The following is a 26,255-nucleotide window of genomic DNA, read 5'->3' on the forward strand; positions in this document are numbered from 1 at the left end:
TACGGCCGTTCTTATGTTCTAAGGGGAGCCCATGTAGGGTGACCCGATAGCAAGTGTGAAAAATCAGGACAGTTTTTTGGGGTGGGGGTTTATAGTTGCCTATATAAGACAAAGCCCCTAATATTGGGATAGTCCTGATAATATCAGGATGTCTGGTCATCCTAAGCCGATGTAAGGGAGTAAGAGGGGCTCCTTACCCCCCTAAGCAGGGGGGAAAACTGAGTTTATGACTGAGCCTTTAGCTTTTACATCTGCTGGAAACTGCCTTTCTAGCTAAGGTGCCAAAGGATACATCTGTGATTCCCAGCATCAGTGTCAATAAAGCCTCAAATTGTGGGTTTTTTCCATTTCATTCTGCGGCTCCCCAAGCATTAAAAAAAAGGGAAAATATACTTATACTTACAGTTGTGCTGGAATCACAGCACTATATGGGGACCTAAGGGCTATATCACACAATAGGTGCCCCTGGATAGAAAGCTGCCCTCTCCATGGGCAATAATATACTAAAAATAAAATTAGAAAAAGAATTGTCATGTGAAAATGAAAACAATGCAAATAAAGCTACAGTTAAATACAACTTTTCAAACCAACAAGAGGTTCTCTTACCTTTATTTTCAAGCTCAATTCTAGAGAAAAAAGGGCAGGGGAGGGAGGGAGAAAAGAAGAATACTTAAAAATGGTCAAGGAAAAGCGGCACGTGACTGAATGTTGTACAATAATGTAAAGTCGCTTACATTCTTTTATGATTTAATGTTGACATTATTTTAGGTTCCGTGTACTGAAAGGCTATTATTACATAGGGACAGATCTGTCTCGGGCGTTCAACAACACTGTCACTGGAAAATTCATATACGTAATACTGGAAAGAAAAAAAAGGAAAAAGAGATGAAAGAGAATGACTTCATTCAGCAGTGCCTTAATGCCGTCCTTCATCCCACCCCCATCTCACATTAAGTTCAGAAATATTTCTTCAAGCCGTTTCTTCGTTGCCAGCCACTGTACCTGACTCAATTCGAAGGCCCGAAAATGACTAGTCTCCAAGGAAATATTGTTTATATTCACAGAGATGTGGCAGTCATAGCCAGGAGTCGGATTGGTGTAATTCGCCGTGTAATTCTCTGGCATGAACTTGACCTTTCCCTGTGACAAACACATTTGCCAAAAAATAACGCTGGTAAAAATGCTTTAAACAGAAGCAAACCACCCGCGAATTTGAAGGTAACTTTGCCATCCTTCCCAGAATCTCAAAGCTCTCTATAAAAGGTGTTGCATGCACATCCTCCACAACTCCCTGAAAGAGGGAGACCAACAAATCGATCTCCACATCGGGGTCCTGCTGAGCAAGGCAAGCAGATGGTGGGGAGACAGGGAGCCTATGTCCTCCACCGCACACTCGTTGCGGTGAGTGCAGGGGCGGAGAACCAGAAACAGGGCACTGGGGGCAGTCTGGGGCTGTGTGGAATGGAGGGGGGCTATGGTTAGAGAGTCTGGCTCAAAGCGTGGGTGGATTGCTGGGAGCCTTGGGAGTGGCAAGGAACTTGGAGCTGCCTTTCCCACTCTGCTCTCCTATTTCCATACCCCCCCCCCCACCACTGCTCTGCCACCAATGCCCCACCGCTGCCACCACCACCTCCCTGCTGCCAGGAGGGCTCAGAGAATGCTGGCCAAGCACCACCTGGAGAACCACAGAGAGGGGAGGCAAGAGAGGATGCCTGAAATCCAGCATCACAGCAGTGCCCAGTGGCCAGGAGGACAAACTTCAACGTGCTGTGCCACAGGCACAGCCAGATATGTGACACTGTAACAGGGCTGCAAGCTTGCGTGACACGCATAGGCGCCGACTCCGTGGGTGCTCTGGGGCTGGAGCTCCCATGGGGAAAAATTGCTGGGTGCTCTGCACCCACCGGCAGCTCCCCGCCCCCCCGCCCAGCTCACCTCTGCCTCAGCCTCTTCTCCTGAGCGTGCCTCGTGCCCACTTTTTCCCCCTAGCTCCCAGCGCTTGCACCACGAAACAGCTGTTTCGCACGGCAAGCGCTGGGAGGGAGGGGGAACACGGTACGCTCGGGGGAAGAGGCAGGGCTGAGGCAGGGATTTGGGGAGAAGTCCAATAGGGGCAGGGAGGGGGCAGAGTTAGGGCAGGGACTTTGGGGGAAGAGGTTGGAATGGGGGCGGGGCAGGGGTGGAGTTGGGGCAAGGCCTGGGGCGGGGGGCGCGAGCACCCACTGGTGCCGGGAAAAGTTGGCGCCTATGGTGACACGGCTGCCGGAGGGATCAGTGTCACGCCAGATGCTTAACATCTGGAAGTGATGTAATTCTGCCTTTGGATAGGAGTATGTGTGCCGCTCCAATCAGCTTCCATGGAAGCCCCATCTTTGCACCCAAAAGCTGAGTTTGTCATTTAAGTCTAACAGCGTAGTAAATAGGGTGACTAGGTGACTGGTTTTCGACCAGAACACCCGGTCGAAAAGGGACCCTGGTGGCTCCGGTCGGCACGCTGACCGGGCCATTAAAAGTCCGGTCGGTGGTGCTGCAGAGCCAAGCACCACCTGGAGAACCACAGAGAGGGGAGGCAAGAGGCTAGTCCCTACCTGTCCTGGGGCACTGCGCTGCGCCCCAGAAGCAGCCACCAGATCCAACTCCTAGGCAGGGGGGCTACGGGGCTCCGCGTGCTGCCCCCGCCCCATACACCAGCTCCGCACTTGGGAGTTGGGGGGGGGCGCGGTGCTTGCGGGCGAGAACAGCACGCGCCACGGAGACTCCTGCCCCCCACCGCCTGCCTAGGAGCCGGACCTGCTGGCCACTTCCGGGGCACAGCGTGGTGCCCCGGACAGGCAGGCAGCCTGCCTTAGTCCCGCTGCACCGCTGAGAGGGAGCCGCCCAAGGTAAGCCTGCACCCCAACCCCGAGCCCCAACTCCCTGCCTCAGCCCTGAGCCCCCCCTGCACCCCAAACCCCTCATCCCCGGCCCCACCCCAAAGCCCGCACCTCCAGCCCTGAGCTCCTTCCCAAACCCGGAACCCCCTCTTGCACCCCAAACACCTCGTCCCTGGGCCAACCCCTGAGCCCGCACCCCCAGCCCAGAGCCCTCACCCCCTCCCGCACCCCAACCCCAGCCCAGTGAAAGTGAGTGAGGGTGGGGGAGAGTGAGCCACCGAGGGAGGGGGAATGTAGTGACTGGGGGGGCGGGTCCTCCGGGAAGGGGCGGGGCAGAGCCTCTGGGAAGGGCGGGGCTAGGGCGTTCACTTTTGTTCCAACAGAAAGTTGGCAACCCTAGTAGTAAATAATGCATCGTGGAACAAATACTGAAAGCCTTTCTCAGATGAAACCCTCAGTGATATCCACGCTTCTGGAGTAATATCAAGGCGCTCTTTGATCTCGCCTTTCGAGAAAGTAGGCCTTTGACCATACTTTCATGGTGCACCGTGCCCCTAATCAATATGTACTAAATACCTGGATTCCAAAAAAAGATATCAATATAGTATTGATTTTATATCATATCAATATTAAGACAACACACCAATATTAACATTTTTGTCTTGCCTGCTGCTGTATGGGAACTTTCATTAACTAGACTGTGGGGAAAAAAAAAGATTTGAGTTTTACCTTAATTAGTTTAAAAATTACAATACAGCCAGATTTTCCATGATACCAGGGCCTTGGATGAAGGCAGTCTGAGTACTTGGAAACATAAGCCCCTTTAAAAAATAAAATAAAAATATATTTAATATTCTTTTTGGAATTCTGGATTATAAATAATGACTAAATAAGAAAATCCCGATGAAAAACATTTTAGTAGTATACTGTATGATTTGTTTTTTGAGTAAAACCTTAATTTTGAGCCTAAGCTACCTGAAAGTGTCCCTTAAAGGCCTGAAACTCTGACGGCTCAGTGTTTGCTATTGTAGATTGTGGGTTCTGCATTATATTGTTTGTATGATACCCAAGCATACCATTAAGACCGCACGATTACTTCGCACCCCTCCCAAGAACCTCAAGCCTCACAGAAGATGTGTATGTTATAAGATTTTCCAAGTCAGAAGTGTTTAAATACATTTCAAAGTTAAAACTAAGGGCTATGGATTTATTTTAGATCTGATAGGGTTACCATTCGTCCGGATTTACCCGGACATGTCCTCCTTTTTGTGCTAAAAATAGCGTCCGGGGGGAATTTGTAAATAACTCAAAAAGTCCGGGATTTCCCACCTCCCCGGCAGAACAGAGCGAGCGGCTGGGAGGGCTGCAGGAAAGTCACGGGCTGGACTCCGGAGCAGCTGTAGAGGAGCTCCTCCCCCCCTGCATTCTGAGCCGGCAGCTCCTCCTCCCCGGCAGCCCCGCTCCAGCAGCACTGTGCAGGGGCAGGGACCGGGTTTTGTGTTGCGCTGGGGAGCGCAGCCACGTGTCCGGCTCGGCTCGCACAGAGCCCAACACCCTGTTCTGAGCAGCAGGGTAAGGGGGCCAGGGGGCAGGAGAAGGGGCAGGGAGGTTCTGGAGGGGGCAGTCAAGAAACGGGGGGGGGCTTTTTGGGGGGAGTGGAGAAAGTTTTGGGCAGTCAGGGTACAGGTAGGGGGTAGGGTCCTGGGGGGCAGTTGGGGGGGGTCTTAGGAGGGGGCAGTTAGGGGACAAGGAACAGGGAGTCTTAGGTAGGGGGTGGGGTTCTGGAGGGCAGTTAGGAGCAGGGGTCCCAGGAGGGGGCAGTCAGGGGACAAGGAGCGGGGGGGGTAGGGGGCTGGGAGTTCTGGGGGGGAGCTGTCAGGGGGCAGGAGTGGGGAGAGGGATCGGAGCAGTCAGGGGACAGGGAGCAGAGGGGTTTAGATGGGTTGGGAGTTCTGGGGGGGGCTGTCAGGGGGTGGGGAGTGGTTGGATGGGGCGTGGGAGTCCCAGGGGTCTGTCTGGGGGTGGGGGTGTGGATAAGGGTTGGGGCAGTCAGGGGACAAGAGGCAGGGAGGCTTAGATAGGGGGTGGAGTCCTGGGGGGCAGTTAGGGGCAGGGGTCCCAGGAGGGGGCAGTCAGGGGACAAGGAACGGGGGGAGGGTTGGGGGTTCTGGGGGGGCGGGAAGTGGGAGGGGCAGGGGCGGGGCTAGGGCGGGGCTAGGGCGGGGCTCCTCCCGTCCTCTTTTTTGCTTGCTGAAATATGGTAACCCTAAGATATGACTGGTTACAATGCACCTCATGCACTACCAAATTTAGGGCCTACTCCTGTGAGTAGTCCTACTGACTTAGTAGGAGTACTTAGAGTACGCGTTTGCAGGATCAGGACGCTCTATGGTGAAACCTGATGAAAGGTCAGAAAGAGCTGCATATGTTGGCCTAGCGTTGAGAGGGTTAATACATGCTGGGGTTATCAATTTGGAATTTACATAAGTAGGAGAGCTCAGACCAGATGTAATATGTGGTGTTTTCTGAGGGCTTGTTTTTATTCAGCTTTCACCTGGGTTAACTAAAGCGGGACAGTCTGTGGTTCAGACCAGATTACAACCACACCTTCCTACGCCTTCTCTGTAACCTCTACATGCCCCTCAACTTCCAGATGAAATAACTCTAAAGTATTTCATGATACAAGGGAGCTTTATGTGAAAGTCAGCACCTCCTACCCCCTTTCTCTGTGGGGAAAATCCAACAGTGCTTACAACCAAAAACACAGATAGCTACCAGCAACAGTCAAAAACGATATCTTCCAGTTCATTGGCTGCATTTATCCCTTGATTTCCATATACAAAAGGGTGGCAAGGGAAGGGAGTGAGATTATGTGTTTCAATTCATATAGGCAACAATTTCTTGGCAGCTGCTAGCGTACAAAACATCAGAAAAAAATGAAACCACAACATATCTTGAATTACTTTCAATAGAAGGAGCTATGTTCAAAAATATTAGGTCAAGCAGGAGAAAAAACACTAAGAAATTAAAATACTTCAGATACTTTCTATTTTCGCATTGCTTTCATGTAGCCCCCTTCCCGCAAAAAAACAAAAATGCATGTCTAAATTCTCAGAAACGTGTGTGTGATTCACTGCCACACTACTTCAGTTTTACGCCCGTTTGAGTCCACTGACTCCAGAATGTACGATTCCTGAGCAAGGAGGTGTAGTTACAATAATATCACTTTCGGTGGAACCAAAAATCTGTTTCACCTCCCTGATACTAATAATAAAAGTAGTTTAAAACAAAAGATATAATGCTAACAAATAGGTCGCCTTAGTTTCAAATTTTAAGTCAACTTCTCAGGGTGTCAAGTATCAGATCTCCAGACTGATTTTGGCCTGCATATTTATACCCGCCTCTGGAAATTTCCACCACATGCGACTGACCAAGTGGGTATTCACCCACGAAAGCTTATGCTCCGATACGTCTGTTAGTCTATGTTGCTTTTTTCAGCATGGTTTTTTTTGTTTGTTTGTTTGAACTTGAAAATGTAAAATTGATGTAAGCCTCTGAATTATGCATTTGATCAGCTATACAGTTGGGTGTGTAAAACAAGTTACAAATATCAGTGGCCCTAATCATCTAGATTTGCTTGTACTATTTTACTTTATAGTGAACAAAATGTCATAAAAGTTCGTTTGTATGTTTCTTTTCAAGAAACTGCTTGCAGTTCATTATAACAAGTCAGATATTTTCCCCCTCTGTACTTAAATCTTACCTTTCGCTGGATCACCTAGCGTGGTAAGGGATCTGGTGTTTATACGAAGTCCACTCTGACACACTGCTTTTGCCTTCAAAATAAGTTATAGCCTCATTTATTTTAAAGATAAGATGTTTAGCTATCATGTCACTATTACAACACTTAGCAAACATACTTTCAGTTAATAAATGTATTTAAGTATTGCAAAAAAGTTAATTATTTTCACATCCACAAGACACTTATGATCTGAATATAATTACGGACAGATCCAATGTTCATTGAAGTCAGGGGAAAGAGGGCCCTAAATGCTGAGAGCCACTTATCAGGTCTGGCTATGACATTTAATGAACATTTTATATTCATGCAACACACAATGCTTTGGAAGTTTTTGGAAAATTCCACCCCCTCAGAAAAGTCTTGGCAGACAGATGGCTGACGTCTTGCACTTTCTTAATCTTCTAGCACTTTACTTCCACAACCTACAGAGTTTCTTCAAAAGGATGCTTGTAAACTCCTGTTTTCTGTCACTGAGGTTCTTTTTCATTCTAAATGTATCTGAGCTGTTTTGCTCATGTCTAAACTAGACTGTAAATTCACTGGGGGAGGGAAAATGCCTTTCCCTCTGTTTGCACAGTCTGTCAGCACTCAAACAATAACAACAACAGAGTTTTAAAAAAAAGATCAGGAGTCACTGTCAAATCCTTTTTATCAGATAAATTCTCCTCTGGGTTATTTATACAGCAATGATCACAATGAAGAGGCAGTGCAGATTACAAAGAGAAACTAAACCATTTAAGAATAATTCTGATGGACTTCCTTGGGGAGGAGCCTCTTTGAAAATGAAAGTATTCAAAGATGCAGCATCTCAATATGTTATGCTGAACAACTTTTCCACGTTACCTCTCTTTCACTATCAAACAGAAGAAATGCATAGGTCTCGTCAAGTTCCTCCTTGGTATAGCCACTCGCTTCCTTTTCTTGGCTAAAAGTTTTGTACTGTAGAAGACACAAAAAGGCTGCTTCTTTTATATATTCCAAGTACTAGACTCATATTAATATTGTGACACAGGGAATATTATGCATTTATATAGCACATTTCATTTAAAGATCTTAAAGTGCTTTACAAACATTAACTAAAGGTAACTAAAATGCTTTTTTCTTTAATTAAAAAAAAAAGCATTTAAGGTTTTCCAGTCTTGAAAGTATACATACTTAATATGTATTAACAATTATATTTTATAAATCAAAATATGGTAGTTAATAATTAGTTCCTCCTTTATTTATGTAGCAAGACCCAAGTTCAGGGTCTGTGATTTCCCTACAAATATCAGTGACATCACTAACACCCAAAGCAATGCAAGGAAACATCTACCTGCATTGTTTAGATGCTAGTAAGATGCACAACTGCTGGTGCAGGGGAAACAGATCATGGAATGCCTAAAAAGCCTTTCAACACAAGTATTTATAGACTCAAAGACTTTAAGGCCAGAAGGGACCATCATGATCATCTAGTCTGACCTCCTGCCCCTGTACACGGAAGGCCACAGAACTTTGCCCACCCATCCCTGTAATAGACCCATAACCTCTGGCTGAGTTATTGAAGTCATCAAATCATGATTTAAAGACTTCAAGTTACAGAGAATCCACCATTTACACTATTTTAAACCTGCAAGTGACTCGAGCCCCATGCTGCAGAGGAAGGTAAACAGCCCTCTGGGTTTCTGCCAATCTGACCCAGGAGAAAATTCCTTCCCGACCCCAAATACGATGATCAGTTAGACCCTGAGCATGTGGGCAAGACCCAGCAGCAGTGTATTTGTATTATTTGTTCATCTCTTCATCATAGTCTGTTAATTGCTTGAGGCCTTTTTTATTATTATTAAAAGAATTGCAGCAGTACATTTTTTACCCTCGCAACTTCCATGTGATGTAGGCATATGCTATATCTGTTTCACAGAAGGGGAAACTGAGGCATGAGGCAGTTGGAATACTGTATAGCCTAGGAGTCTTGGCTTCCAGTCCCCTGCTCTAAACACACTCCCTCTCTAGAACATAAAACATATTTAAAACGGACAGAATTCAAACTGACCTGCTTTAACTACAACATTTCCCAGGTCTAAGCAAACCAAAACAAAGAATTCTTCAGTCTTGCCCCTTTACAGAAATGCTACAAATCCCCGCCCTCGCCCCGCCTCTTCCCCACGCATGCGGCCTGCGCGCCAATCAGCTGTATGGCGGCGGCGCAAGTGCTGGAGGGAGGCCAGACACCAGCGTGTGTGGCGCGGCCGCCACGAAGTTTAAGAAGGTGGTGCGGTGCAGCAGCTGCGCCTGGAGGCCAGCGGAGGAGGGATGGAGAGAGGAGGGTCGGGCAGTTGCTCCGAGTCCGCGCCTCTCTCTTGGCGCGGCGGCTGTGGGGGGTCCGGGGTGTGGGTGCCGTAACCCGAAACCTCCTGCCCGTGAGTGGAGCAGAGGCGGCGGGGGAAGAAGGAAGTGGCTCGGCTCAGCTCGGCAGTCCCACACACACTCCCGGCCCCGGGTGTGTTCTCGCTGCCCCCTGCTCCTGCGGCCTTCCCGGCCCCAACCCCCGGGACTTTGCCTCCTGCACCAGCTTTCCGTGCGGAGGAGGGACAAGCCTGTGCCGGGAGGGAGGCTGGCTTTCAGGGCAGAGGAGCAGCCGAGCGCTGCATCTCTGATTGCAGAGCTGGGGGGCCCAGCCAGCGGCCTTTTTTTTTTTTGCTCCGCCACCCGGCGTCGCGATATTTCATCTTTGGCATCTGGTCACCCTAGACAAGCGTGGCTGTGCCTACTCTAGCGATTTTCTCAAAATCTCCTAATGGTGCATTACCATTGGTGGTATCAGTAGCAGGAGGCAAGGAACAGTTATTTTTACCACTGTCTCATCTGTTTATTCTCGGAGAAGGTTTAGGTGACAGGATAGTTAAATGCTGGTGCCCAGTCGACACGACTCTCCTACCATTAGAGAACAAGGAAAACGGCGCTGCATCTGTTCACATCTGGAAGGATTTCTTCACTGGCATCTGAGCTAACACTTCATTTGAAAGCATGGTTTGACTCCCCAGTAGAAAGCACAGGAGTGTGTTTGTCAAGGCTTGTGAGAACCCTGGTCCAGGTGTACAAAGGGACTTGCTCAGCATTGCATGGGGGGAAGGATAGCTCAGTGATTTGAGCATTGGCCTGCTAAACCCAGGGTTGTGAGTTCAATCCTTGAGGGGGCCATTTAGGGCTCTGGGGCAAAAATCTGTCTGGGGATTGGTCCTGCTTTGAGCAGGGGGTTGGACTAAATGACCTCCTGAGGTCCCTTCCAACCCTGATATTCTATGATTCTTTCTACTGGCCAAATGCAATTATGGGTGTTTATAGTTTGATTATATAGATTTGATCTTCATATATTATTCTTTTAAAACAAATTTATTTCAGTGCCAGGGCTTTGGAGCTGTGCTCCGGCTCCGCTCCAGCTCCAGGCAAAAACCTGCAGCTCCACTGCTCCGGAGCTGCTCTGCGCTCCAGGCTCCGCTCCAAAGCCCTATTTCAGGCTCTTCCTTTTTTCTAGTGATTTAGTATTTGTATAACTCCAACACAGGATGCTTTAAATTGAGCCCCATGCTACAGAAAATGGTACCAGAGCCTAAATGATCAGGCAGGGAGCTAATTTCTTCACATTGCTTTTCTTTTCTCATGGAATTGATTTATTAGATCTCCTTAAAAATTGTGGGAGGAGAGAAAAGATTTAAGATGAGATTGCAAGTTAGAAAAGCAGTAGGCTGAATAGCACGCTTTCGTTTTTGTACTTACGCCCATGTGTGACTGCAGCATTGAAGACGGTTTGATCTGATTTTAAAACAAACGTGGATGTTTGCTAAATTATTGTTAAATAGCAAATGAACTGATTTCTAGTTTAGGAGTCCATGACTGGGATTCCCAGGCTACAATAATATAAATAATAATATTCATCTAAAAGAGAAACTGTTGTTAGGTTGACAAAAGAATTCTGCCGGCAACCTAGCTGCGCCTACGGTGGGGGCTAGGTCGATCTAACTATGTCACAGAGGGCATAAGGCCATAAGAACGGCCCTACTGGGTCAGACCAAAGGTCCAGCTAGCCCAGTATCCTGTCTTCAGACAGTGGCCAATGCCAGGTGCCCCAGAGGGAATGAACAGAACAGGTAATCATCAAGTGATCCATCCCCTGTCACTCAGTCCCATTTCTGGCAAACAGATATTTTTTCACAACCCTGAGCCATATGGCCAGGTTGACCTAAGATTTAGGTGTAGAGCAGGCCTCTCAGAGCCTTGGACTACCTACATCAATGGAAAACCCCTTCCATCGATATAGGAAACGTCTGCACTCTACAGCGTAGCTGTGCCACTCTAATGCAGTGTGACAGCGTCAGAGCGGCCTAAGCCTGATTTGGCAATCATCCCCATGTGCGTCCAGTTGAGGAGATAACTGGCTAAGGACAGGATGTTTAACCAGTTAACAAGGCGATTCAGCTCCTCAGCGGAGGACAGTTAAAAGAGAGACAGGAAGAGGAAAGAGCAGGGAGGGGTTGACAGGAAGGAAGAGCCAGTGAAGCCCAGGATCTCTGGGAGGTGTGAGGTCTCTTCCTTCCCCTCCATCCCCCACCCCCCTGCTTAGAGGGAATGTAAAAGTTTTATGTTGTTGGAGGGACAAGGACTTGTCTACCGTAAATAAAGCACTTGGTGTTGAACTTGCCACTGGGTTACATAGCACTGCTTGCAGAGAGGAATCCAGGGTGAGGGAACCCTGCCCTGTGACGTGCTGACTAAGATTTCAGGTCTATTTTTAGTTAATGACAACAGAAGCCCTGGTTCCTGGGGGCTCAGAGAAAAGAGTCATCTGCAGTCTTCAAAGAATACAGCCTCAAGCACAATACAAATGAAGATGGTACTGGAAAGCCAGGGCCAGGAGAGACATCCTGATTTAACTTGGGGCTCAAGTCAGCGGGAAGCAGCTCACGCTCCATACGAAAAGCCCTAGAAGCAGCAAGCATCGCATTAGCATTTCAACCAGTCCTGAGGGCCCCCCATGACTTGTAGAGGAGGCCCTGCAGCTGCAGGTTTGGCAGCCTTTATTCCACAGTCAAAGGAAGGAGCGGGGTGGGGAGCAGAAGGGTCAAGAAGAGAAAAGAAAGAAACTGCTCGACTCATTTAGGAATTGTAAATTGGGCAAAGGTCACAATGGGATGTATAAATTAACTGAACGCTGGAAACGAAAGAATCCAACATCTGCCACAAATGGCAGGCAAAAAAACAATGGAACATAACAGAACCCTGGAAGACCTGGAAGGAATTCCCTCCTTTGCAAAACCTTTAACTAAACCCCTCGCCCACGAAACTTACCTCCTTTAAAAAGACATCATTATTCACCAAAGTCACTCGACTGTACTGAAAGCCATTCCGAGATGTGGAATCCAGATATGAGTTATGCAGCACTGAAACTGCTGTCTGGTAAAGGGAACTTGAATCCACTGGCATTTGGTGAAAAGCTGTAAGTAAAACAATAAAGAAGTGAAAATATTCATGAAGACAATATGTGTACACAGATCACCACAAAAAGCAACAGGGGGTCCTGTGGCACCTTTAAGACTAACAGAAGTATTGGGAGCATAAGCTTACTTCTTCAGATGCAAGAAGTGAGGTTGCATCTGAAGAAGTGAGGTTCTTACCCACGAAAGCTTATGCTCCCAATACTTCTGTTAGTCTTAAAGGTGCCACAGGACCCTCTGTTGCTTTTTACAGACTCAGACTAACACGGCTATCCCTCTGATACAGATCAGCACAAGAGTCTCTTCTGATTTTGGTAGCAGCTGAGCAAAACAATAACAAACATTGCTAAACTTATTGATAATTCAACAAACCCTAACATTAAATTACAATTAAAAATGAAAAATAAAATTGAGTACATGGGGAAGTGAGGTCTCAACTCATTTCCCTGGTGCATGCAACTCAGTTCTACGTCGGACTTGTATATCAAGCTCTCTCTAGTTTCTATTTGAATTGGGAAGTCTCTTGGTAGCAACTACCCTCAAATTCATGCAATCTACAATACTTTATAGCTGCAGTTTAAACTACTATCAAACAGGAAGAACATGAGTTCACTGATCTCCTCTAGCTTCATTAATAATCTCTAATGACTACTGAGTTCAGTCCTCACACTTTTCTCACAGGACCCCTTCTCTCAATCCTCTCTAAAGAGACATGAAGCTGAGGAAGACTTATTTTATTCCAACCAGGCACACCTTCAAATTCCTTTTCACAGCCCTGTTTTTTTTTTGCAAATTATATAAATGCAAAACCAAAGAGAATAACATTTAAATAATAGGGACAAATGAGACCTTACAGCAAATTATGTTTGTGATTCCTAATAATGCCAGATTTGATCATAATATTACAAATAATATCTTAGATCTGTTGTCCCTCTGCTGAGCAGCAGTGTCTGTTTGGACCTTGGGGGTCGGCTTTGTCTTGGAAGAGAAGTCAATGATGTGGAGTCAGGGTATTTTCTCTGTGTAACTTGTTTATTTACACTACATACACCAGTCATTGAACAAAGGTCACTAACCACATGCAGGCAATCCCAATCCCTCTTTAAGAAATCTCAGGCCAAACACCACTGCCCATTCCCAGGAAGCCACTCTTCAGCAGTAAGAATTAATTCTAGTTAGAGAGAATGATTAAAGCAGAAAAACGCATTGTTTACCACTGCTCCCCCAAAAGAACTGTGGTAAACAGCCAGTCACAAAACGAACATTAATACAGTTTCTTCAGACTGTATACTGCTCACCTGCTAAGAAAAGGCCCTTGCAAACCCAGGTGTAACGGTAGCAACTGGTGATTCATGCCATAACAGATCCCAAACTTTACAAACTATACGTAAATATATTTGACTAGGAAAAAACAGTGTATTATTATAGAGCTATAGTTGCTAAAATCCATTCAGAGAAAACACAAACACTTAACATACAGGAAATCCTGAATTAAGGTCCTAAGACTTTACAAATCTTTATTACCGGTGAGGGTGCACAAGCTGGGGGCTTCAGTTCACAGATTTAGTTTGCAGTACAGACAAATTAGAAAAGACGTTTTTGACTTGTGAACTGAAAATAGAACATGAGCTCGAAGTCACTGAAAGCTCACAATGCCATTTTGAGAGTAATTTTTCAGTGTACAGTGCTGCTTTAAGAAAGATACCAGGAGATCTGTAAAGACAAGGGGTTAGATCTCACGTGAAAAGTATTATCTTCATCATAGCTATGACTAAGTAAGAGATAATTAGTCTCTGTCACACCACATTTTTCACTTTTATGATCTCGTTTTTTTTCAAGTGAGTTTGACGGTTTTTCTTTTTTGCTTCTTTGCAATAAAAAACCTCCCTAGTCCTCAAATCCCATTATCCCTGTCAATTACTCAGATCCAAAAAGATCTAACATAAGGAAAATAATAGCCCAACACTTCCAAACTGGCAAGCTTTTAATTTATTTAGCATGGGCAATGTTGTCTATAGCCTCTGAGTTATTTGATTTTGCATTTCTGCAGCATATGATTTACAACAATAAAAGGGAGATAAACTCTAGTTTTATGTGAATCAAATGAAAGGTATGAAGAAAGGCAATTATATCAGTAGAAAACCAGAGTTAAATAATTGTTGTAATAAATGCATTTAGAGGACAGACAAGAATGGACATCAGGTGTATAATTATGGAAATTAATTATTCGGAAGTGCCTTTTTCTCTTTTAACCTTCCTGTGGGAAAGTTACCTCTTTTTTCCCTGCTCACATTTGCCCTTTATCTATCCTGTATTGTACTAATCACTCTGTTGGGATTATTATTTAAAAAGTAGAAGTAAAAAAGTAAGAAGCAGAACTATTTTTCCTAAACACACAAAGATGAAAAATATAAACAGCTTAAAGAAAAACATCTGAAAGATATTAAATGTATTTTCTCTTATTGAACCTAATGATGATGATAAAGAGGAATATATTAGTTTGTTTTTTCCTGCCCCCTCTTTATTTTGCTTTGTCTATAGCTTTTCCTCTCACATCTTGAAGATATTAAAAAGATAACATGGGAGGTCAGACTTATTTCTGTAAATCAGATGAGGTAATTTTATTCTACCTATATAAAATTCCTCAGTGGTTTCAATTGAAATATACTAGCTTTCTTCCCTTCCTGTCCCAAATTTTACATTCCACCTCCGTGATGGCTGAATTTCATTGGTGAAGGAAGTAAGCTCGTAAATCATTTTACTCACACAGGTCGTCCCTGTGATTTTAATGGCGCCGAGGCACAAAACAAGATTAAACTGGCTAGAGACACAAAGAGTAACAAGAAAACATTCTACAAATACATTAGAAGCAAGAGGAAGACCAAGGACAGGGTAGGCCCATTACTCAATGAGAGGGGGGAAACAATAACAGAAAATGTGGAAATGGCAGAAGTGCTAAATGACATTTTTTGTTTCAATTTTCACCAACAAATTTAGTAGCAATTGAACATCTAGCTTAATGAATGCCAGTGAAAATAAGATAGGATCAGAGGCTAAAATATGGAAAGAACAAGTTAAAAATTACTTAGACAAGTTAGATGTTTTCAAATCACCAGGGCCTGATGAAATACATCCTAAAATACTCAAGGAGCTGACTGAGGAGATGTCTGAGCCATTAGCGATTATCTTTGAAAAGTCATGGAAGATGGGTGAGATTGGAAAAGGGCAAATATAGTGACAATCTATAAAATGGGGAATAAAGGCAACCTGGGGAATTACAGACCAGTCAGCTTAACTTCAGTACCTGGAAAGATAATGGAGCAAATAATTAAGCTATCGATTTGAAGAAACCTAGAAGATAATAATGTGATAAGTAACAGTCAGCATGGATTTCTCAAGAGCAAATCATGTCAAACCAACCTAATAGCTTTCTTTGACAGAGTAACAAGGCTTGTGGATGGGGGGAACTGGTAGATGTGGTATATCTTGAGTTTAATAAGGCTTTTGATACTGTCTCACATGACTTTCTCATAAACAAACTAGGGAAATACAGCCTATATGGAGCTACTATAAGATGGGTGCATAACTGGTTGGAAAACCGTTCCCAGAGAATAGTTATCAGTGGTTCACAGTCAAGCTGGAAGGGCATATCGAGTGGAGTCCTGCAGGGATCAGTTCTGGGTCCAGTTCTGTTCAATATCTTCATCAATGATTTAGCTAATGGCATAGAAAGTACAGTTATAAAGTTTGCAAATTATACCATGCTGGGAGGAGTTGCAAGTACTTTGAAGGTTAGAATTAAAATTCAAAATAATCTGGACAAACTAAAGAAATGGTCTGAAGTAAATAGGATGAAATTCAATAAGGACAAATGCAAATAACTCCACTTAGGAAGGAACAATCAGTTACACACATACAAAATGGGAAATGACTGCCTAGGAAGGAGTACTGCGGAAAGGGAACTGGGGGTCATAGTGAATCACAAGCTAAATATGAGTCAACAGTGTAACACTGTTGCAAAACAAGCAAACACCATTCTGGGATGTATTAGCAGGAGTGTTGTAAGCAAGACATGAGAAGTCATTCTTCTTCTCTACTCCGCGCTGATTAAGCCTCAATTGAGAATTGTGTCCAGTTCTGGGCACTGCATTTGAGGAAAGATGTGGACAAATTGGAGAAAGTCCAGCGGAGAGCAACAAAAATGATTCAAGGTCTAGAGAACATGACCTATGAGGGAAGATTGAAAAAACTGGGGTTCTGGTCTGGAGAAGAGAAGACTGAGGGGAGACATGATAACAGTTTTCAAGTCCATAAAAAGTTGTTACAAGGAGGAAGGAGACAGATTGTTCCCCTTAACTTCTGAGGATAGGACAAGAAGCAATGGGCTTAAATTGCAGCAAGGGCAATTTAGGTTGGATATTAGGGAAAGCTTCCTAACTGTCAGAGTGATTAAGCACTGGAATAAATTGCCTAGGAAGGTGGTGGAATCTCCATCATTGGAGATTTTTAAGAGCAGGTTAGAGAAACACCTGTCAGGGATAGTCCAGTTAATACTTAGTCCAGCCATGAGTGCAGGGGACTGGACTAGATGACCTCTCAAGGTCCCTTCCAGTCCTATGATTCTACTCACAAGAGTCACTCACCTATGCGTTTGTAAGATTGGGGTGTTGGGGCTTCAGTGAGACTCCACACGGATCTAAGAGTCTGCTTGCATAGATCCAATTACAGTATTGGGACCTGTGTTTGTCTAATGCCTCGGGATCGTTTCGAATAAAAAGCACTATTAAAATGTCTGATACTTATGTATTACTCGCTGAGGGAAGCTAGACCTTACACTCAACTCGATGGCATTTCTCTGTCTGCCTGTAAAACAATCTCTTTTGAATGCCACATTTTGTAATTATATTTCTCGCTTTTTCTCTAATTCTCATTTAAACACTTTGGATTTACACCTGGTTTCAGGACCAGCGGTAGCCACTTGCAGGAAGCTCCTATAATTTTCAGAACCTAATCAACAGAGGTAGTGGGCATTAAAGGGAGGGTCGTTGGCATAAGCCTACGGGACTCAATACTGAAATTCACAGGGGGAAATGCAGCCATTTGTATTTCACCACAAGTCAAGTGAAAATAAGCCCATTAGGGGTGAGAAGCCTTGTACAGTGCTTTGCAAGAGAGGGGCTCAACTGGGCCCAGAGACCCCATAAAGAGGTTGGGGGGCAGTGGAAGAGAATTTGAGGGGCAAGTCAACTGAAGGGTTAATCTTCAGGAATGTGGCTTTCTAAATCACAGAATAGAATAACAGGGTTGGAAGGGACCTCAGGAGGTCATCTAGTTTAACCCCCTGCTCAAAGCAGGGCCAATCCCCAACTAAATCCCCAAATCACCCCCTCAAGATTGAGCTCACAACCCTGGGTTTAGCAAGCCAATGCTCAAACCACTGAGCTATCCTGGTTGTAGGGGTTCATCGGACAAGGTGGGGGCAGGGGAAATAAATTGAGGGAACGAGGTCTGAAAGGGGGGTTGGGAAGATAGGTATGTGGGGCTGGGTGGGCAAAAGAAGAAGGGTGTGGGGCGGAGAGATGGAGTCCTAGGGTGGGGGAGGCTGGGGACAGAGTGTGGAGGGGAGATGGAGAGCTATGGTTGTGGGTGGGGAAGGCTGGGACTGGGAGCAGGGCACATGGGGGTGCTAAGTGGTTTTGGTGTGGAGGCATGGGGACTAGGGGGTTTGGGGTAGGGTTGAAAGGTGGGATGAGGGAAGATAGGATGGATGAGGTAGGGTTGGGGGCACGAGGGGGCTGAGTTTGGAGAAGATGGGGGCTAGGAGGGTTGGGAGTAGGGTCAAGGGGCTCAGGACTGAGTGTGTGGGTGGAGCCTGGGATTTGGGGGTAGGGCTGAGGGGGCAGAGGGCATTGAGGGAGGCTGGTTGTGAGGGCACCGAAGGAAGGAGAAGGGTGAGACTGGAGGCGATGAGACAGTGGGGCAGGGGGTTTCCCCTTCCCCTCAACTGCAGGCCTGGCTGACTCCCCGGAGGCTGGTTCCTCTCCCACTCAGGCCCAGCCGAGGATGCTTACCTCTCTCCGAGTAGCCTGGCCTGTCTGTGGGCAGCAATCCCGAGTGAGCAGGTGACACCGGCGACGCTAAGTGCTGGGAGAGGGACCAGCGGTGCATGCCCCTAGCGACGGAGACTGGCTGGAGTGGGGCCACTTGTGGGGGGAGGGTGATCTGGGGGGCAGTTTTGGGAGAAAGGGGGCAATTTTTACAGGGGGTGGGATTTGGGGGCAGTGGGGCAGTTTTCAGGAGGTGGAGGCAGTTTTCACAGGGAAGGGATCGGGGGCCATGCCAGCATCACCCCATGGCGCAGCCTACACCATTGGAACAGGTTTTCCGTTGCTATAGGAACACCTTCTCCCCCAGTGACGGTAGTGTTCTTCTGTTGCCCTGGCTGCATCTATTGGGGGGTGGGACTTAGGTCGGCACAGTTACAGCCCTCAGAAGTGGGAACTTTTCACACTCCTGACCACATATCTATGTCGACCTAAACATTAAGCATAGACCAGAGCTCGTAGTGTAAGACACACTTATATATAACTGCAGCCACCCTGGGCGATTGAATTGCTTGAACTGTACCAGCCAAAAAGATTCACCCCCCTAACAGACAGTTATACTCATACAAAAGCAGTGTGTGGACCAGGCCTCAGACTTCGAACAATAACATCAGGAGACTACTGGGCGTGTCCAACAAGTCCCTCTGCGCCAACTCCCACTGAAGTCAGTGCCCGTCTTCCTACTTACTTCAAAGGGGTTGGATTGGACCCTGCAAGTGGCTACAGCCTGGTGTTTGGCTTTTCTCTGAGAAACAGATCTTCTCCTAAGGTTCACCAGAGAGCAATTGGGCCTCGTGTACTGTTGTGTCTTTGGTCGGAAAAGGAGCTGATGGTAAGAGGATTCACCCAGGTCTGCCATGAATGACTTTTCCTGGCTAACTTCAGAAACATAATTGAGTTAATCTGCTAAAAAACATCATGGGCCCCTTTATGGCTTGAAGATTCAATCCCCTCTTTCTTGCCGTACTTCCAAATAAAGCCCCGCACATTTATGGGGAGCCTCCCACCATTCCTCTGCAACACGACCTGTCTTTTAAGTAAAAAAAAGAGCCAGAGGAATGGTGCATTGACACCTCAGCCTGTCTCTCTCATCACCCAGGTTTGCAGAATTATTAACATATTCCTTCAGCAGTACGTTTTCCCTGGTGTCCAAAACTAGCGCCACAGTCTGCCTGGAGGAAAGGCAGCAGCATGCAGCTAATTCAAGCCTTTTAGTTTTTGTGACCAAATGCTACATCCAATGTGGGCTATTTGTGGCTTGGAAGACACAATTTGGCAGACAGCAGAACTCAAGTGAACAGCAAAGACACTGAGTTCAGACTCCACTGGCTTGTTTCAGCTGCAGAATTAGCTCAGGTGATCAGCACCCAGGTTAGCTTAGCCCTGGTGCGAGCAGCCGCCCCGCAACGCCCTACCCGAGTGACTGCGTCCACACTGGTGCTGCGCTCCCCCAGACTTCTGGGGGCACATCCCACGGTTCTTTGTGCAGCAGTAAGCTGAGCTCCCACTGAATTGTGGGAGAACGTGTCCGTCCTTCTGGGTACACGGGGGGAATTATGGGATGGCACTGGAGGACTGAGAACTCAAGTGGTTTAGCTTGTGTCTATACTGCAAAGTGGGCAGGTTACCTGCCTAAGTAAAAGCAGAATTCAGGCTCTAACCCACCCCCTGGCTGAGCCAGCTAGCCCCGGCTGAAAGCACCACTAAACTCAGGTGAGAGGCTTTTATGTGTTGAGGGGGAGGTGGCAACGCCCAGGTAAATGCCTCATGTGGCCTAAGGAACCACATAAACCAGAGTGAAACTGATGGCAGACCTTGTCCTTAAACACATGAATGTTTAAATGATATGCTGCAATCACTACTAGCCTGTTGGTGGATTTATTCTTGAATCACTATTGCTTTAATAATCGTTTAAGGAATTTTGAGTGATATTTTTCATTATTAAAAACCCTAAGCTACAAGTTTGCCACTGGGCCTTGCGTGTCCTTCTCATAAGTCTCAATCCTGCAAATATTACCAGGCACGGTGCTTACTACTGAGCGTAGCATCAGAGTTTGACCAGACTGGCTGCATTAATAAAGTTACTTGTATGTGTCAGTACTTGCAGCATTGAGAACCTTAGACCATACCTAGCTGGTGGTCCTTATATATAAACTAAGCAGCAGGTGAACGACACACTGAGCCTAAAGAGAGATAATATAGGGTCATAAACCTGTACGAGAAGGCGAATGCATTTTAAGGGCCTGATGGACTGAAATCAATGAGAATTTTAAGTGGTTGGCATCTTTCAGGATCAGGTTCAACAAGGCAACCTCACAAGAGCCTGGGAAGCTTTCTGAAATGTGACAGAAACAGAACATTTATAGTTGACTAGAAACAAGGAGTTATGTTACCTAAAGCATAAGCTATTCAGTAAAAACTGGGGAAAATTTAAAAAGTTAGTATGTAGATATGTATCAGAGGAAACAATTACAGAAAATGCAACAAATCTGGAAATTCAGTAAAATTCTCAGGTTCTCTTTAAGGCTAAAGGGGCACTTTCAACCATATTTAGGCCCGAATTTAGACTCTGCATTGAAAAAAGGTTGCAAAACTTAAAAAATTGAAAGCTTTTTTCATGTTAATGTAAACAGCCGTTTCAGCTTTAAGCATTCTCCTGTAGTGTCTGCACTGTACCGAGAAGCTGAAAGTGAAACAGAGAAGAATAGAAACAAAAGTGAAACTGTCTATTTGCCACGATCTTAGCTGAGTATAATAAGAGAAAGAAAAGTAACCGCATAAATGGTGAAAAGGAAATTAGATTTGTAACGCTAATTGTTTTAGTAATCCCAGGCATCCAGTTATTATACAAGTTGTACTGAGAGTTCCTTGAATTCTGCAGCATAAAATGAGTAAGTAGTCTTACATACTTGATTAAATCCTTTTAACTTTGAGTCTCTAGCTATATTCTGTAATCATACTTCGCTATTTAAGGGCCAATCCTGGAAACACCTATGCGGGTGAGTAACTTTACTCACCCACCTACTCCTATGGGTATCTGTGGGGTTATTCACATGTGTAAAGTTACTCTTAGGCATCAAAGTTTGCAGGGCTGGCGCTTCCATTTATAAATATATTAAGTCTGTAAGGCATTGAGATATGTTAATATGAAAGATGCTACTTTTTATCATCTGACTACAACAAAGTATTCCTAATTAGTAAGATAATGTAAAATTCATTTAGGTCATTGCTCCAAGAGTAGTAATACGCGTAGAATTAACAGACTGTTACATGGTTAATTGTTATTATGGGTACTTGGAAATTGGCCACCAGAGGCTAACCCAGGACGTAGTCTACCAATCATTTCATGGATCAGGTGACATGTTATTACTTTTATAAAGCATATAGTGCAGTGTTTTGGAACAAACACTTACTGCACTGCAAAGAACAGATGCTTAGAAATTAATTCCTTTGCTGTATGTCAGAATCTCTACCTGTAGAACAAAACACTATAATTACAGGGAAGGCAAATGATTTCAGCCTAGATTCATATCGATATTGACTGTCTACTACTTCTAAGTACAGTTCTGCATGGTTAGATTCTTGCCAGGGACTCAGCAAATCACAGTATAGGGGAAAAAAATATAATTTTCTTTGATGAGTCTGTATATGCAGCTCCGTGGCACCAGAATGTTTCAGAAAGCAAGATGGATAAAGCTCCAAGCATCTCCAATAGTTAGGGCACTTGCCTTGTCATACGCAGGCCCTCTTTTCCAAGGCAGGCAGCATTCATTTCAAGAAATTTGCTTGAGTGGTACAGAGTCCCACCCTTACAAGAGTGAGACAGATTTTTGAGAGCAAAGTTCCTATTCCAACGTTGTTCCTTCCTACAAATTGGACAATACCACTGTCTCTCTCTTCTTTTCTCTACAGCTCCCCTTTGTCATCTCCTCCCTTGTTACCTGACCTATTCTCTCTCCCTTGGCCATTACCCCTCCCCCACTTCTCTCCCTGAGCTCTCCACTATGAGACACTGGCAACAGTACTAGTATTGTATTTCAGACACAGGTAGCACTGAGTAGGGTTTACAGTGCCTAGTGCGTCTAGTGATCACAGCTGTAGGGCCAGGGGGATAAACATGACATAAGAGCTCGAGGGTATGCCTAGGAGACAGTCATGCCCCTTGAGGTGAACCCTGGGGATGGGAGTACTTGCAAGGCTGTATGTTCCGATCCCGGAGCAAGGGCGTGCCTGAGTAATCGCCCTTGCCTGTGAGATCAGCGTTTATAATTTCTGGAAGAAGCCAGGGTAGTTGCAGCCACCTGGATGTTTTGAAGGAAAGGAAGAGGATTCCAACAGTCTTTTTATATTTCACATTTTCCTAGGCCTATTCCAACCTCCATTAAAGAATCATAGAATATCAGGGTGGGAAGGGAACTCAGGAGGTCTTCTAGTCCAGCCCCCTGCTCAAAGCAGGACCAATCCCCAGACAGATTTTTGCCCCAGATCCCTAAATGGCCCCCTTAAGGATTGAACTCACAACCCTGGGTTTAGCAGGCCAATGCGCAAAGCACTGAGCAACAGGAGTCTTTCCATTTACCTCACTGTGCCCTGAGTCAGGCCCATGGTGAGGCGCATTTTAAAAGAATATGTAATTATCACATTGGCGTGATTGTGGCATGAAGGTATCTCCTATTCTAAGATGGAAAAAAGCCTTAACGAGTCAGACCAGTAGTCCAGTATCCCATCTGACAACAACCGATAGCACTAGCAAATTCCTGTAACAGACAATTACAGACTAACCTGTCCATAGGGGCAGTTTCTTTATAACCCTAGGAAGCTAGAGGATGGCTTCTGTCTAGATTGCCAAGCTTTGATATTCCTTGGGCTATTTTTACCCACATGTATGAGCACCCATACTACCCAAATCGAGGGGAGCTGCAGGTCTTTACCACTTGGGAAGCTCAGGCAGAAAGGTGTCTCAAGTCAGGAACCCAAAATCAGTAAACACTCCTGGAAAATTTTAGTTCCTTATTCTCAAATACCTCCCTGGGTGGCTTCACTTATTCTTTTGTAGTTGGAATAGGGAGATAATCTCCTTTGATGGTCCAGTAATTGGTTGCTATCCTGTTGTGGATTCACTTAACTGCAAATACTTATCCGATTGAGTATTCCCAAATCTACCACACTTTCACCAGGACTTAAAGACCTTTTAGCACTTAGGAAATTAGTGATACTTTTCCTTGCAGCCTACACATCTAGAAGAGTATGCTCACAATCTTCTGATCCTCAAATAACATGCCACATTTCTTATTTCTAACTCTTTTTCAGGCCTCATGTTTCTCTTTTGCTCTGGTTCACCTGATTCACTTTAAATGTTTCCCTGTTCCTTGCTCTCTGTATTGGATATCTTAGGGCACGATTTAGCTTTCTCCCTTCTGGTTCTTCTATGACATGGGTCGGCAACCTTTCAGAAATGGTGTGCCGAGTCTTCATTTATTCACTCTAATTTAAGGTTTCGCTTGCCAGTCATACATTTTAATGTTTTTAGAAGGTCTCTTTCTATAAGTCTATAATATCTAACTAAACTGTTGTTGTATGTAAAGTAAATAAGGTTTTTAAAATGTTTAAGAAGCTTCATTTAAAATTAAATTAAAATGAAAAGCCCCCCCGGACTGGCGGCCAGGACCCGGGCAGTGTGAGTGCCACTGAAAATCAGCTTGCATGCCGCCTTTGGCATGCATGCCATAGGTTGCCTACCCCTCCTCTATGATCTTCCTCCAACAAAACAAAACTGTTTCATATAGCCCTCCTGATTTTTCTGAATCACACCAATGTAGATTTAAGTTAGATATTAGGAAAAACTTTCTAAATATAAGGATAGTTAAGCACTGGAACAAGTTACCTGATATTGGAGGTTTTTAAGAAGAGGTTAGATAAACATCTGTCAGGGATGGTCTAGGTAAACTTGCTCCTGTCTCAGTGCGGGCAGATGGACTAGCCCTACACTTCTAAGATTATGGCTCACCAAAATCCAGTCACCACTTTTAGCAGCCTCCAGTTTTCTGTCCTCCAAATCATGTGGGTACAGTGTTAAACAAGTTAGAGTACAGTAGAACCTCAGAGTTATGAACTCCTAGGGAATGGAGGTTGTTCATAACTCAGAAATGTTCGTAACACTGAACAAAACATTATGGTTGTTCTTTCAAAAGTTTACAACTGAACATTGACTTAATACAGCTCTGAAACTTTATTATGCAGAAGAAAAATACTGCTTTTAACCATCTTAATTTAAATGAAATAAGCACAGAAACAGGTTCCTTACCTTGTCAAATATTTTTTTTAACTTTCCCTTTTTTTTTTTAGTAGTTTTATACTTAAGAGTATTTGCTTTTTTTTTTTTTTTTTTTTTGGTCTGTGCTGCAGCCTGATTGCATACTTCTGGTTCCAAATGAGATGTGTGGTTAACCAGACAGTTCACAACTCCGGTTTTCATAAATCTGAGGTTCTATTGTATTCCCTTTCATTTTTGTGTCTAATCAGTTTCACTTTCTGATTCACCTGCAGAAGCACAATGATGAAGAATTTGGGTATCCAGGGAAGCCAGGGGAAGGTTAAGCCCAATAGAAGGATATTTTAAAGAAATATTTTGGATAGATTTTGCATTAAAAAAAAAACACAACAAAACCCAAACTTGGATTTTGGGCCTATACTTCCTATTAATGTAAGAGGGGAATTGATACTAGGGTGAAAATGCAATATTTATACCTGAATTAAACATGAAACAGCATTTTCTTGTGGTAAGAGCAGAGGATAGGGAGTCTAAAGTCCTGGATTCTAGTCCTGGCTCAGAAACTGACATCCTTTGTGACGTTAGGCAAGTCTTTACACCAGATATTTCAAACTTGGGTGCCTAAAGTTAGGCATTGACATGCGGGCTGATATTCAGGCGTGCCAAGTACCCATGTGGCCCTGTCAATTTAAATAGGAGCTAGTGTGCTTAGCACCCCTAAAAATCAGTCCTTTGATTTAGCCACCCACATCTGAACATGTTGGGTGAGGCTCACAAAGGTCCTTAGGTGTCTCAGTCTGGGGTTTAGACACCTAAGTCCCAGTTTTAGGCCTCACTGCAACGCACAAAATTCCTGGTGAACCCTGTAGGCGCCTAAACACACTCGGTCCCTACATTTTCAGGATAGCAGTTGCCCCAGTATCTCAGTTTCTGCTTCTGGGCACGTGCATTCCTGCCTCCTTCTAGGCATCGGGACACCTATCTCCCTCCTAAGCCCTAGTGATTCACGAACCAGGAGGCGAGAAGGGCCCAATCCAGCGGGCGTGCTTAAGGGCCACCTACTAGAACGGGTCCCATTTACAATCTGGCAGAGGGAGGTTGTAGTGGAGGTGGCCACCTTATAGCTTTTACCTCAGTGGTTAGAGCACTCCCTGGGGATGTGAGAGACATAGGGTACGTCTTCACTACCTGCCGGATCGGCGGGTAGTAATCAATCTATCGGGGATCGATTTAGCGCGTCTCGTGTAGACATGATAAATCGATCCCCGAACGCGCTCCCCGTCGACTCCGGAACTCCACCAGGGCGAGAGGCGGAAGTGGAGTCGATGGGGGAGCCGTGGCCATCGATCCCACGCTGCGAGGATGCGAGGTAAGTCAATCTAAGATACGTCGACTTCAGCTACGCTATTCTCGTAGCTGAAGTTGTGTATCTTAGATCGATCCCCCCCCCCTCCCCAGTGTAGACCAGCCCCTAGTTTCAATTCCCCTGAAGGGCGGACAGAGGAAAGGATTCGCACTGAAATCCCCCACTTCTCAGGCTACTGCCTCTAATCACCGAGCTGTGGGATATTCTGATGTGGGGGCTCCCCCACTCTCTCCTCTTGAAGCTGTTCCACTGTGGGCACCATGGATCAGGCTGACCTAACTATGGAGCTCAGGGTGTGAAATTTTTCACAAGGCTGAGCGACGACGCAGCTGGCTGGATCTAATTTTTAAGCATAGACTAGGCCCAAG

The 26,255-nt window shown here is 45.3% G+C and overlaps 1 protein-coding gene across 6 annotated transcripts in view; it reads right to left on the minus strand.

The window, feature by feature from the left end:
- The window catches only part of TASOR2 (transcription activation suppressor family member 2), a 77,084-nt gene that overhangs the window by 47,677 nt on the left and 3,152 nt on the right, over positions 1-26,255 (minus strand). For 4 of the 6 annotated variants that reach the window (XM_042859493.2, XM_065552666.1, XM_005311846.5 and 1 more), the window contains exons 2-9: positions 12,001-12,146; positions 7,519-7,614; positions 6,637-6,709; positions 3,603-3,694; positions 1,003-1,140; positions 735-859; positions 607-626; positions 404-503 (exon numbers count right to left, since the gene is read on the minus strand). In XM_042859493.2, coding sequence (XP_042715427.2) covers positions 404-503; positions 607-626; positions 735-859; positions 1,003-1,140; positions 3,603-3,694; positions 6,637-6,709; positions 7,519-7,614; positions 12,001-12,146 — 790 coding nt within the window. Of the gene's footprint in view, positions 1-403; positions 504-606; positions 627-734; positions 860-1,002; positions 1,141-3,602; positions 3,695-6,636; positions 6,710-7,518; positions 7,635-12,000; positions 12,147-26,255 lie in introns of those variants that run through there. The other 2 variants (XM_065552680.1, XM_005311849.4) reach the window with 2 other exon arrangements.

The sequence above is a fragment of the Chrysemys picta genome, chromosome 1, assembly GCF_011386835.1.
Source record: "Chrysemys picta bellii isolate R12L10 chromosome 1, ASM1138683v2, whole genome shotgun sequence".
NCBI lineage: Eukaryota > Metazoa > Chordata > Testudines > Emydidae > Chrysemys > Chrysemys picta.